Source organism: Eleutherodactylus coqui, chromosome 5 (genome assembly GCF_035609145.1).
Source record: "Eleutherodactylus coqui strain aEleCoq1 chromosome 5, aEleCoq1.hap1, whole genome shotgun sequence".
Taxonomy (NCBI): Eukaryota; Metazoa; Chordata; class Amphibia; order Anura; family Eleutherodactylidae; genus Eleutherodactylus; species Eleutherodactylus coqui.
In genome coordinates this window covers 27,361,138-27,375,762 of record NC_089841.1, presented here as the reverse complement: position 1 = coordinate 27,375,762, position 14,625 = coordinate 27,361,138, and the positions used below count along the sequence as shown (strand labels likewise).

The window sequence follows — 14,625 nt, the reverse complement described above, 5'->3', positions numbered from 1 at the left end:
TATAGAGACCTGACAACACAATATATAGTCATCACCCAGAAGCCTCCAGTGCTGTTACTGTATAATGCCCCAGCATTCCCTGCAGCGTCACCTCTCCAGTCAGCAGCTCAATCATCTTGTTGGTGAGTTCTAGAATCTTCTGTACATTGATGTCCTCATGTATCAGGGGGTGAGGTGGGGGCCCCATGATTGGGCTCAGGGGTCTTCCCCATCCATCACACACAGGGGCCTGACAGGCATCACTAGAGATCTTCTTCACTACTGTGTAATCCTGTATGTGGGGAGACATTAATAAATATCACTGCAGACATTTCCAGAGTCCATCACCTCTCCAGTGACATCATCTGTTATTACCATAGATAAGAATGACGTGTTATAGTAATAATATAGGTTTCTTACATCAGCCTAGGGAAACCACATGCATGTATGTAGCATTATATATATATATATATATATATATATATATATATATATATATACACACACACACACACACACACACACACACACACACACACACTAGTATATCTTCCTTCTTAGTGGATAACTAGCATCTAAATAATTAACTCAGTTCATGTTGTGCACTGGTATGTAGATGCAGGCTCATACTCCCCCATATTGTTTCCTGGCTTGGGAATGTCTAGAGATAGCGGTCTCTAACTCTCCATTCATACAGAAACTACTGGAAAAGTGTATACAGGATCTAGTTTCAGATTCCTGGAAATTACATGTTTGGTAGGGACACGCTTTGAGGCGTTAACATATGTTAAACCATTAGCACCTAGAGCCAATCATGAGTTCTTATAATTATAAGAGGGGCATGTATTTCTGACGATATGTAAGTTAACTATATCTGTATATTATATATCTATATATATAAAATTGAATGTCTGTCTGTCTGTCTGCGTGTCGGTTTGTCCTTTATGCATTACTACACCATTCATCCGATCGCCATGAAACTTTGGGAAGTTGTTAAGTACACTCCTGGGAAGATTATAGGCATAGTACAAATATCCTACGATAAATGGCGCGCGAGCGTCGTCGAAAGTTACGCCCCCCCCCCACGTAGATCGAATACATAAGCCACCTGCTATTGTGATGTCATCACTGATGTCATCAACATCGGACGCCCTTGAACATGCCCCAACATGTTCTATAAAGCTGCATTGTGATGTCATTAAGGCTCTATTATGACACGTACAGCTTGGAACCACTAGAGCACGCCAGCCAATTACCATTGGAGTTGGAAGTGGGTAAACAAGTACTATGAGATCTTCCTAAGAAGCCACAGCAGCCGGATAAATTGTATGTTCCACCCAACGGCTATTTTATTCAGCCCGCAAGGGGGAAGCAGCGGCCTACAAAATCTAATTCTCTCATTTCCTGATGTCATAGATAGATAGATAGATAGATAGATAGATAGATAGATAGATAGATAGATAGACTGTATGCAATAACCCTGATAGATAGATAGATAGATAGATAGATAGATAGACTGTATGCAATAACCCTGATAGATAGATAGATAGATAGATAGATAGATAGATAGATAGATAGATAGATAGATAGATAGATAGATAGATAGACTGTATGCAATGACACGTACAGCTTGAAACCATAAATACTAGAGCACGCCAGCCATTTACAGTCAGTCTCCATTGGAGTTGGAAGTGGGCAAACATGTACTAGGCCAGTGATGGCGAACCTTTTAGGGACCGAGTGCCCAAACTACAACCCAAAACCCACTTATGTATCGCAAAGTGCCAACACGTCAGGGGGCGGGGCTCATCACAACGTATGATTTTACCCCCGTCGTTCTAAAAAGGACAAGGCTGTTTCAGAATAGACCGGGTGCAGATTCTGACTGCTTTTTGGACGCGGAAATACTGCAGAATGTCCTCAGCGGAGATTTCTGTGGAAAATTCTGCAGCATTTCCGCATCTAAAAAGCAGTCAAAATCTGCACCCGGTCTATTCTGAAAGAGCCCTGCCCATTTCTGCCACATGTACACATACCCCAGCGGTAATAGTGACACCTTCACCCCAGCGATAATAGTGACATCCCACAGCAGTAATAATAGTGACACTCCCCCCATTAGTAATAAGAGTGACATACCCCAGCGGTCCCCCAGCAGTAATAATGCCCGCTCCCCCCCCCCCAGCGGTTCCCCCAGCAGTCATAATACCCCCCCCCCAGTGGTCCACCAGCAGTCACAATGCCACCCCCAGCTGTCCGCCAGCAATAATAATGCCCCCCTCCCCAGCGGTTCCCCCAGCAGTCATAATGGCTCCCCCCCAGCGGTTCTCCTGGCAGTCACCATGCCCGCCCCCCCCAACGATTCTCCCAGCAGTCAGAATGTCTCCCACCCCAACCCCAGCGATTCTCCCAGCAGTCAGAATGTCTCCCACCCCAACCCCAGCGATTCTCCCAGCAGTCAGAATGTCTCCCATCCCCCCCCCCAGCGATTCTCCCAGCAGTAAGAATGTCTCCCCCCCCAGCGATTCTCACACAACGGCTACTTTATTCAGCCTGGAAGGGGGAAGCAGCGGCCTACAAAACCTCAGTGGTCGCTGCTGCCGTCATCTAGATATATAAAAACGAAGTATGTATGTATGTCTGTCTTCGCAGCAACTCGCGACGGGTACGCTAGTCTATATATATAAAATTGAATGTATGTCTGTCTGTCTGTCTGTCTGTCTGCGTGTCTGTTTGTCCTTTATGCGCTACTACACCATTCATCCGATCGCCATGAAACTTTGGGAAGTTGTTAAGTACACTCCTGGGAAGATTATAGGCATAGTACAAATATCCTACGATAAATGGCGCGCGAGCGTCGTCGAAAGTTATGCCCCCCCCCCCACGTAGATCGAATAAGTAAGCCACCTGCTATTGTGATGTCATCACTGATGTCATCAACATCGGACGCCCTTGAACATGCCCCAACATGTTCTATAAAGCTGCACTGTGATGTCATTAAGGCTCTATTATGACACGTACAGCTTGGAACCACTAGAGCACGCCAGCCAATTACCATTGGAGTTGGAAGTGGGTAAACAAGTACTAGGATATCTTCCTAAGAAGCCACAGCAGCCGGATAAATTGTATGTTCCACCCAACGGCTATTTTATTCAGCCCGCAAGGGGGGAAGCAGCGGCCTACAAAATCTAATTCTCTCATTTCCTGATGTCATAGATAGATAGATAGATAGATAGCATTTCCGCATCTAAAAAGCAGTCAAAATCTGCACCCGGTCTATTCTGGAAGAGCCCTGCCCATTTCTGCCACATGTACACATACCCCAGCGGTAATAGTGACACCTTCACCCCAGCGATAATAGTGACATCCCACAGCAGTAATAATAGTGACACTCGTAAAATAGCCATTAGTAATAAGAGTGACATACCCCAGCGGTCCCCCAGCAGTAATAATGCCCGCTCCCCCCCCCAGCGGTTCCCCCAGCAGTCATAATACCCCCCCCCCCCCCCAGTGGTCCACCAGCAGTCACAATGCCACCCCCAGCTGTCCGCCAGCAATAATAATGCCCCCCTCCCCCCAAGTGGTTCCCCCAGCAGTCATAATGGCTCCCCCCCAGCGGTTCTCCTGGCAGTCATCATGCCCCCCTTCCCCCACAGAGATTTTCTTGGCAGTCACCATGCCCCCCTCCCCCCAACGATTCTCCCAGCAGTCATGCCTCCGCTCCCCCGCCAGCGATTCTCCCAGCAGTCAGAATGTCTCCCATCCCCCCCCCAGCGATTCTCCCAGCAGTCAGAATGTCTCCGATCCCCCCCCAGCGATTCTCCCAGCAGTCAGAATGTCTCCCATCCCCCCCCCCCCCCCCCAGCAATTCTCCCAGCAGTAAGAATGTCTCCCCCCCCAGCGATTCTCACACAACGGCTATTTTATTCAGCCTAGAAGGGGGAAGCAGCGGCCTACAAAACCTCAGTGGTCGCTGCTGCCGTCATCTAGATATATAAAAACGAAGTATGTATGTATGTCTGTCTTCGCAGCAACGTGCGACGGGTACGCTAGTATATATATATATATATATATACACACACACACACACACACACATAGTCTGCCTTGTAATAGACAACGAAGAGACAATGAAGAGCTTCATTGTTGGATGATACTGACTGTGTCATGTTTCAATGATTTGTGTACACAATTTCTCATATAATTCAGACCAGGCAATGAAACACTATGAAACCCTCTGATGATTTTCCTAACAGATGTAATGTGACATCATCAGAATATCTCCACTCGCTAGTCATATCATCTGTTACTGCCATGGATAATAATGATGTAATGTGACATCCTCAGAATATCTCCACTCGCTAGTCATATCATCTGTTACTACCATGGATAAGAATGATGTAATGTGACATCCTCAGAATCTCTCACCTCTCCAGTAAGCTGGAAGAGTATCTCTAGGGTGAGATTTAATACACTTTTTGCCACCTTGTTTCTGTCCTTCTTCATCTTTGATGAATCAATCCTGTAGGGACCTGAGTGGAAAGAATATGAACCAATGTAAAAACCACAAAAAAAAAACACTTAAAAATAAACTTTACTGGAGATAATAAGGGGAAACATTTAAAAGTGTTTTGCCATTAGTTAAAATTGCTTCACAACCCGTGTGTCCTTCCTGGTTGTCGCTGACCAGGACATGTGACTGCTCTAGCCAATCACTGGCTATGAAAGGTCTCCACTGTGGCCAGTGATTGGCTGATTGGCTACAGCAGTCACATGTCCTGGTCAGCAGCAACCAGGAAAGATGGAGTTGTTATGAAGCAAGTCATGGGAAAACCCCTATAAGGAGATATTAAAAGGAACCTGTCAGAGTTTTATGAAGCACGAACTACAGGCAAATCAAATTCCTGACAGGGTTCTCCCCAACCCAGATTAGTTCGACTGATAGCTGACCCAGGCAGGGAGAAGTCGTCAGCGACCGCCCCACTGACTCTTCTCCAAGTTCAGAGCTGCTTTTTACAGGGTTTTCTCTGAAGCGCTGCAGTGTTTTAGAGCACAATATAGATGTCTGCAATGTACATGCGTGTTGGGATGTATGTATGACAATCAGGCAGGTTCCCTTTAACCCCTTCCTACAGCCGTTTTACATCCCCACCACTATAGTGCAATAGCTTTTTTTCTGGTAACAAAGCAGTATGAGAGCTTGTTTTTTTGAAGGGACAAATAGTTGTTGTTTTTCTATGGAACCTTTTAATGTACGGAGAACTTTTAAAAATATTTTATTAGAAATTAATTACAAAAGTTTTGGGGGGTGAAATTATTTTATAAAACATAATTGAGCCATAGTTTTTTTAGTTTGGTTTTAATGACATCGCTGTGCAATAAATGGACATATTCTTCTTATTTAGTGTTTTGGTGTGAATATGGCAATGCCAAAGTTCTATCATTACGGTTATTTTTTACTTTTCTTTAAAAAAAAGTTACCTTTTTTTGTTTACACCTGCTTTCTGCGAAGGAAACTATATTTTGTATTAATGAGTTTGTTTTGTGTTTCAGCAGAACAGGGCTTCTCTAAGACATGCGGAGAAGCAAGCAGGATGTTCTACAGAAACCCCACCCCCACACCAAAGTTGTGCTAACTCCCCAAAGTTTGAACCCCACAACTTTTTACATTTCCCTTTGGTGGATCTGTGGGAGATGTTGTTTATTGCCGGCTGAGCTGCAGTTTGTATTAGTGCTGTTTTAGGGAATATACGACCTCTAGATACTTTTTTATTCCATTTTTGGGGAGACGAGGCGACTACAAATGAGCCATTCTAGCATTACTTTTTCTCTCTTACATAACATTCAATGTGTGGTATAAATAACATGCTACTTTAACCCTTTTCTTCCTGACCATGGATCTCTCAGGGAGGCATTCCAGTAGCTAATAACGTAGGTGGAACATCCTTGCTACTAATGGCTGTATCTCAGGCTTTATTGTGGCTGGAAGATCAATTTTATGCTGGTTGTAAAGGCAATAATGTGGAATGTTGGTCCTGACCACAATACAGCCTGAGATACAGGAGGGTGAAGTGGGAGATGAAGTGACAGCTGCGCAGACCAGCAGCTCTCAGTCTTGTCATTCCTGGGTTGCTTTAAGCTTTATCTCAGGCTGTGTTGCACATAGAGTATCCATATTGGCCTTGTTTGAAATCCAAAAGTCTTAGAAAATCAGACCAGTTGTAACTTTTGGTGGGATGTCATAGAGCAGCCTTCGACTGCCTGGCAGCAGGTATATGGACAGATGTAGTCCCGGTAAACAGTTTTCTTATTTTTAAGCAAACATCGAAAAAGAAATGAAATAGGAAACCAAAGAAAAAAAAAAAGAAAAAGAACCAGACCTGCTATGACCACAGAACTACACTTTGTCTCCTCTCTCATTCAATGAGGACAGGACGATTTGTGTGGGCTCTCCAGGAATAACATCAATATATGTGCATATAAAAAGCAGACCTTTGAAATACACATTGGAGACGCAGTAGAAGATGTGGGAGGGTCCTCCTGCACCACCAGCACAGCACATAGGACATCTTAGAGGGGTCGATCTCCGAATGCTAATTACTCCTGGAGCCAACACGTGTGGTGAAAAAGTTACTGAGTTTTTCTCTAATTCTCAGTGACAGCATTTGGACAAAGCTCCCCAAGCCATAAAGAAGGACTGCACCATTTTCTTCTTGAAGAGAGATGTTTCTGCCCAATCCATTTGGAACAGGAAGCCTAGTTTGTCTAGAAATAGTTTAAAGGGAGGAGCTGTCGTCTGTATTCACATTTGTAAGATAGCCTTGAGATGTGCCACCGCCACGAAGTGTAAAAGTTTGCAAGCCCCTTTTGAACAGCGGTACTTATTTGGATCTAAATAGCCAAAAATCGCCCATATGGGCTTCTGCGGACAGAAAGTCGTCAGATGTGTAGTAGTGTAAGTATGGACTCGGGACCAGAAAGCTTGTATCAGAGGACAGGTCCGTAGAGAGTGGAACAGATTGGCTTTTGGTACCTTACATTTGAAACAATTTGAGGTAGGGTAGATTCCCATATAGTCACCTCTCACAGGGGTTAAATAAGATCTGTGGGCGACCTGCAACCTCATCTCCCGGAATCTAGCCGAAGGTATTTGTGAGCCGACGACATTGACACCGCAATCGTTGTAGGAGTTAAGCCCAGGTTGTCGTGAGACCATTTTCTGACTCCAGGGTCAATGTTGTCCAACTCTTGCGCATTACAGATCAATCTATATAGCCTACATATCAGTCCACGTGTGTATGCCGGTCTACGAATCCAAGTACCAGCTATCAGTGTCCAGTCAAACTCTCGAAATTGCGGCAATAGCTGTTGAACATAATGCCTAACTTGTAAATAGAAAAACATTGGAACTGGCAGCTTGGGGAATTTCTTTTTCAGTTCCTCATGACACCGGATACGTTTTTCTTTCTTGTATAGTAATTCATCTATGGAGCCGATCCCCCGGGCATACCAATTTTAAAAAATCCTGTCTGGGTTATGGTCTTGGAAATGTTTTTTTTTTATGAGGGACAAATGCGGGGATGCACAAGGGGATGCACGGCTGTCACAATGTATCCTGCCCCACACCTTCCACGCAGTAAGTATCAAGGGACTGCACTTAACAGCCTCCAGCAGTTCTGTGTACGGGAGGTGAAGAATGTTTTGCAGCAGTATAGGGGCAGACATTCTTTGCTCCAGCATTAGATTTGTGTAATTCGATTGGGAGTATATCCAATCATGGATAATACGGGCTTCTGCTGCTAGGGTATAGTCCCTTATGTGAGGGCAGTTGAGGTCACCATTGGCTTTGTGCTTTTGCACTGTTTTGAGAGCTCTGCGCGACCTCTTCCCATCCCAGATAAAGTTTCTATATGATAATTTTCACATCCTTTAAATGTGCAGAATTAGAGAACTGATTCTGAGTAGTTTTCACCTAATATGACTTCTGAGCAGATTATAAAGGGATTGAAAATAAAGTGACGGTGTCTTGTCCACCCAGCATGTGCTGGATCCGTAACAAGCAGGTCTCCCACAAATGCACACAAACTGTAAAAATAATAATAAACCAAAACATGGGAACACTTTCCCTATCTAAATAAACTCAGGGATGGTGACCTGCCCAAATGCAGGCAATTCGTCCTGATAAGGACGTAACTGACCTCGTACCTTTGTTAACCCTACGTGGGACAGAGGGATAACAAAAGAAACACTATAGAAAATAAACATCAACTTAGCTTTCAGATGCAGCAGGCAAATGATAGGTCCAGGACCAAGCTCTGGCTGAAACCACAGTCAGAGCTAGACTGAAGATTCAACAGCAATTCAGTCCAGCCTCAGCCAAACTATATAGGCCTTACAATTACCCACAGGTGCGGCTAAGCACGTCTCGCCTAATACCACACCTACCAGAGCCAGAAGATGGAGAACCACTTGCAATACCCACAACAGATGGCTTCCAGAGATGTTTCTGTAATGGCTCCAAAGTGATGTAAAGCTGTGGCTACATAAATATTAGGAAATGCCTTAAAGGGGTTGTACAATTATCGGACAAGATTCCCCTTCTACCACCGACTTTGTTAAACTATCAAAAGAATCAGTACTTACCCCTCCTGTGCTGCCACGATCCAGCATTGCAGCTTCGTTGGGGTCCCAGTGATTGTTGTGGCAGCTGACGTCAGTGGAAATGACCTGACAGCTGAAGCTAATCAGAGATTGCAGCATCACTGTTCTGGTCTGCTGGCATCACGGCCCAGTTGGTGGTATAGAGAGAATTTTGTTCGGTTACCTGACAAACCCCTTAAAAACGTAATGCTTATCTTGTGGATAAAAGACTTGGGGGGTGTAGACATGACAAGTCCCTGTTGTTGGCTGCCAAAGGTAGCCGACATCATGGAGCTGTCGTGGAGGAGGCGGGACATCCGACATCCAGTTATGTCGATCACTTGAAAGTAAAGAGAAAGTAAAATAAAGTTAAAGGAGATGTCCCGCGCCGAAACGGGTTTTTTTTTTTTTAACCCCCCCCCCCGTTCGGCGCGAGACAACCCCGATGCAGGGGTTAAAAAAACCACCCGCACAGCGCTTACCTGAATCCCGGCGGTCCGGTGACTTCAATACTTACCGCTGAAGATGGCCGCCGGGATCTTCTACCTTCGTGGACCGCAGCTCTTCTGTGCGGTCCACTGCCGATTCCAGCCTCCTGATTGGCTGGAATCGGCACGTGACGGGGCGGAGCTACACGGAGCCGCTCTCTGGCACGAGCGGCTCCATAGAAGAAAGCTGAAGACCCGGACTGCGCAAGCGCGGCTAATTTGGCCATCGGAGGCCAAAAATTAGTCGGCTCCATGGAGACGAGGACGCTAGCAACGGAGCAGGTAAGTATAAAACTTCTTATAACTTCTGTATGGCTCATAATTAATGCACAATGTACATTACAAAGTGCATTATTATGGCCATACAGAAGTGTATAGACCCACTTGCTGCCTCGGGACATCTCCTTTAAAGATTCAGCTTCCCTCACGGATTGGATCCATGAGGGAAGTTGAAAGTACTCACCTCCATCCTCCGCGATGTTCTGCGGCATTCTTGTCTAGAGAGGAGCTGACGGTATCTTCTGAACATACGCACCAGATCTCATATGTCAGCTGCATGTGCAGAAGGCTGGGCAGCCCAGGAGATTTAAAAACTCCCTGCTTCAGAATAGCATGAGTAGCAGCGAGCAGGAAGAGGTCACCAGGCACTGCTGTATGTTGTTCCCAATCATGTAAAGTGGAAAAAAAGTTTAATCTCCCCTCACAGATCATATCCATGAGGGGAGATGAAACTACGTACCTAAGGCCCCTGAACTTATCCGCGGACCTTACCCTAGCTTCTGCGCATGCGCCTATCGGCAAAATGGCAGACGCATGCGCAAAAGCCGTGGATTGCCAGGGTAATTTAAAATCTAAGTAAAAACCAACGGTAGCTGAGAGCCTGGAGCAGTGACCAGTGGTCTCGCTGAGCAGTCCCTGGTAACGTGATAAAAAGGTAGCTGTTGCGTCCAACCGGACGTGCAATATCCAAAACAAATGAAAAGGCACAACTGTGCAAAGGAAACCTAAAACTACGGGAAATCCTCTCCCTATAAACCCCTAACCCGGGAGGGGGCCCTGCCTACTCGGCGGGCCAATCGCTCTGACAGGTGCGGACCCGCACACGTGCCTGGGCCACTGACAAGTCCCTATCAGGGAGCCCTAGAACAAAAGAAAGAGAAACAGAAAACCAAACAAAGAAGAAATAGGAAGTTAGCTAGCATGGAGGGGCTTCAGCCAGGATGTGTTCCTCAGCAGCTGTCCAGCGGCAACTGAAGCATTGACCAGCACTGCGGTCAGTACTAGCACTGCTTAAATAGGAGCAGAGCTACTCAGCACCAGGTGATGACTGACATTACTCTTGCAATCACGACACCCCTCAGCTCCAGGAGAGGTAGGAATTCTGCTAAACCCTGGTCTGGCCTGAAAGCAAGGTGGGAACCTCCGAACGGCTGCAACAGTAGCGATCTACCTTAGGCCAGTCTCACATGACCGGATAGGAAATACGGATCCCGCATGCGTCTGATCCACAGTAATATGCAGATTAATCGCATTGGATTACACAATTCCGCTCACATTAGTGGGTTGGAATTACGTTATCCACTCGCAGAAAACAGAATGCAGCAGATTCTACTTTACTGCGGATATCCGCAACAAAGAGCCCATTGTGCTACATGGTGACAGATATACCCGCAGCCCATACCTAACTACACTGTGTACGAGCTGCAGGTATCCACGTCATCGCTAAGCGACGGTGCGGAAAATACAAACATAAAAAGGTGTACTGCACATAAACGCCTGTGTGAGTACGCAGTTATGAGCAGTACATTACGTGGGTGTATGCAGGACCACGGCCAGGCTCACAGCTGGGATCTGCTGCGGGACTCCACAAGCGGATTCCACCTACGGCTGCGTGAGCCCGGCGTTTTTCAGACCGCTACCTGTAATACGTAATTTACAAGAAGCCCCGGGAACGCTCGCCTTTCTGCAGTTCCAGGAGCAGCTTGTCGAGCTCCTTCTGTGTGAGACCACCGCACCTCAGCAAGATTACGAAGCCTCACAGAGTGCCACTTTTTATACCCCATCCCTGCCACCAAGGTCATGAAATACCCCCTAAAAAGGATGATAGGAAGGGGGGGATACCAGATTTTATTGCCCCAAGTGCTCACCCCAACCAGGCCCACCATAAATACCGCTGTCTTGGGAAATACCACACAGTTTATATTATTACTCTTAGCTAAGATTTGGGGAACGTGTGTGTGTGTGGGGGGGGGGGGGGATTATTTTAAGGAAGTCAATTTTTTTTTCGTTCAAGTGAGCAATGGGGCCTGGAATTTATTCAGTTGTGCCCTAAAATCCAACAGGTGTTCCCGCCATTACAGGCCTAGCCATGTGTCCTGTAAGTAGATTGGGGACAAAATGGGTATGTTTCTGAACACAGGGCAAACAGGGGTAGCCATTTTGGGGTGAAAGTCTTCATTTATGTGTGCTGTAAAAAAACTTTTTAAAATGACAGAATTGTCAAAAAAATGAAATCGTAATTTTTTCCTTCTGCTTTGCTTAGATCTCTTCAAAAATTGTAGGGTAAAAATACACAGTACACCCCTAGAGGAATTCGTTAAGGGGTCTAGTTTTTAAAATGGGGTCATTTGTGGGGGTTCCCTATGGTTTTGGCAGCTCAAGGGCTCTACAAGTGGGCAATGGGGCCTAAATTACCTTGATGGAAAATTTCTGTTCTGGAAGCCACCGACTACTGCTTTCAGTTTGGGCTCCATTGTGCATCCAGACATAATAATAGGGCCACAATGGGTTTGTCTCTGAACACAGGACAAACAGGGGGATCCATTTTGGGGTGCAAGTCTTCATTCATGTGTGTGTTGCACAAAAAAGCTGGTTTTAGAATGACAGAATTGCCAAGAAACAAAAACCACCATTTTTTACTTCTGCTATGCTTGAATTCATTAAAAAACTGTGGGGTCAAAATGGGCATTACACCCCTAGATAATGTGGTCATTTGTCAGGGTGCTCTATCATTTTGGCACTTAAGAGCTCTACAAGTGTGCCATGGGGCCTAAAATGCCTTCAAGCAAAATTTCTGTTCTGAAAGCCACGGGCTGCTCCTTTCGGTTTGGGCTTCGTTGTGATTAGGGCCATAATGAGTATGTCTCTGAACACAGCACAAACAGGGGGATCCACTTTTGGGTGTCAATCCTCGTTCTCATGTGCACTATAGAAAAAATATGTCTTTAAAATAACATACTTTCAAAAATATGAAATTTTATTTTTTCTCCTCTAAATTGCATTAACTCCTGACCCCCTCAGTGAATACATTAAGGGGTGTATTTTTTAAAATGGGGTCATTTGTAGGGGTATCTATCATTCTGACACCCATGAGCCTTTACAATCTTGTCTTGGTGCAGGAAAACAAAGTGTTCCTCAAAATGCTGAAAAGTAATGTTAATCCTAAAAGGTTAAAAAAAAACAACAACGTTTTTCAAACTTGCGTCCAGAATAAAGTAAACAGATGGAAATATATATCTAGCAAAGATTTGTACAGTATGTTTGCACATATTTGAGATATTACAGTTGAAATGTCAAAAAAATAAAATAATTTTCAACATTTTCCCAATTTTGGCACTCTTAATAAATATTCACAAATTCTATTGGAGTATTTTTTACCACCTAAATGAAGTACAACATGTGGAGCAAAAACAATGTCAGAATCACTTGGATATGCTAAACCTTTACGGTGTTATTCTATGTTAAGTGACACAGGCCAGATTTCCAAAATTTGGTCTGCTCATTAAGGCGCAAACAGGCTTTGTCGCTAAGGGGTTAAAGCTCCAGTGTGACTAGTGCGTGGTGGGAAAGAAAAAAAGAGAATCTGATATAAGAAAAAAATCTATATGGGAGAATAAATGTCGTGCGTTAGAACATGCCCCACTTTCCCCCTTCCTCAGCTATGATCCTGCTAAATACATCCATTACCTGGTGATGGGAGCGGCTGGCGGGTCTCCATCATGGCGTCCTTGTAGAGATCCTTGTGTCCTCCTAAATACTCCCACTCCTCCATGGAGAAATAGACAGCGACATCCTGACACCTTATAGGAACCTGACAACACAATATACAGTCATCACCCAGAAGCCTCCAGTGCTGTTACTGTATAATGTCCCAGCATTCCCTGCAGCGTCACCTCTCCAGTCAGCAGCTCAAGCATCTTGTTGGCGAGTTCTAGAATCCTTTGGACATTGATGTCCTCATGTATCAGGGGGTGAGGTGGGGACCCAGGGATTGGGCTCAGGGGTCTTCCCCATCCCTCACACATGGGAGCCCGACAGCCATCACTAGATGTCTTCTTCACTACTGTGTAATCCTGTATATGGGCAGACATTAATAAATAGCACTGCAGACATTTCCAGAGTCCATAACCTCTCCAGTGACATCATCTGCTATGACCATAGATAAGAATGATGTAATGTGACATCATCAGAATCTCGCCCCTCTCCAGTGACATCATGTTATTACCGTAGATAAGAATGATGTAATGTGACATCATCAGAATCTCGCCCCTCTCCAGTGACATCATCTGCTATCACTATAGATAAGAATGATGTAATGTGACATCATCAGAATTTCTCCCCTCTCCAGTGACATCATCTGTTATTATCATAGATAAGAATGATGTATTGTGACATCATCAGAATCTCTCACCTCTCCAGTAAGCTGGAAGAGTATCTCTAGGGTGAGGTTGAATACACTCTCCGACATCTTGTTTCTGTCGTTCTCCATCTTTGATGAATCAATCATGTGGGGACCTGAATGGAAAGGATATTGTTAGGGAAATCATCAGAGGGGTTTCATAGGGTTTCTTTGCCTGGCCCAAATCATATGAGAAGTCTATAGACAGATCACTGACACATGACACAGTCAGTATCATCCAACAATGAAGCTCTTCTGAGTTAATTACAAGGCAGACAATGTATATATAAGTTGACTTACGTATGGTCAGAAATACATGCCCCCTTGTACTCATAAGAACTCATGATTGGCTCCAGGTGCTAATGGTTTAACATATGTTAACGCCTCAAGGCACGGAATTTCCAGGAATAGAACCTCAGTTCTGTATAAGCTGTCCTAGCAGTTTCTATAGGTGTGGAGGATTAGAAACTGTTATCTCTAGACATTCCTAAGCCATGACAGGATATAGAGGGACTGTGAGCCTATTCACATACAGTGTAGAACACCAACTGAGTTACTCATTTAGATGCTGGTTATCCACTGGTGAGGAGGATATACCAGTATCTACATATATATATATACATTTATGCATACACGTGTTTGCCTGGGCTGATATGGGAAATATATTACTATAACAATATGAACAAATATAAAAACCACAAAAACCAACATGAGAACCAATTTACTGGATATAACGAGGGGAGATATGTAAAAATGTTTTCCCATTGGTTAAAATTGCTTCACAATCACTCTGTCCCTCCTGTCTGCTGCTGACCATGTGTTATAAAGGGTCAGTGCTGTGGCC

At 44.8% G+C, this 14,625-nt stretch overlaps 1 protein-coding gene across 1 annotated transcript; it reads right to left on the bottom strand.

The window, feature by feature from the left end:
• Window positions 1-12,377: 12,377 nt before the first annotated feature.
• Window positions 12,378-14,039, bottom strand: LOC136629213 (gastrula zinc finger protein XlCGF66.1-like). The gene is made up of 4 exons (XM_066605392.1): window positions 13,794-14,039; window positions 13,276-13,455; window positions 13,070-13,193; window positions 12,378-12,544 (listed from the first exon to the last, which is right to left on the bottom strand). The coding sequence occupies exons 1-4, from the start codon at window positions 13,887-13,889 to the stop codon at window positions 12,480-12,482; spliced, it is 465 nt and encodes a 154-aa protein (XP_066461489.1). The 5' UTR covers window positions 13,890-14,039; the 3' UTR covers window positions 12,378-12,479.
• Between the last annotated feature and the right edge of the window lie 586 nt (window positions 14,040-14,625).

What these genes read in the sequence shown, in the direction of transcription:
- LOC136629213 (XM_066605392.1), bottom strand. Translation starts at nt 13,889, where the DNA reads ATGATTGATTCATCAAAGATGGAGAACGACAGAAACAAGATGTCGGAG. An exon ending in TCTTCCAGCTTACTGGAGAG is followed by an intron (nt 13,456 to 13,793) that starts GTGAGAGATTCT and finishes GCCCATATACAG; the next exon opens with GATTACACAGTAGTGAAGAA. An exon ending in CCAGCCGCTCCCATCACCAG is followed by an intron (nt 12,545 to 13,069) that starts GTAATGGATGTA and finishes TTAACCTTTTAG; the next exon opens with GATTAACATTACTTTTCAGC.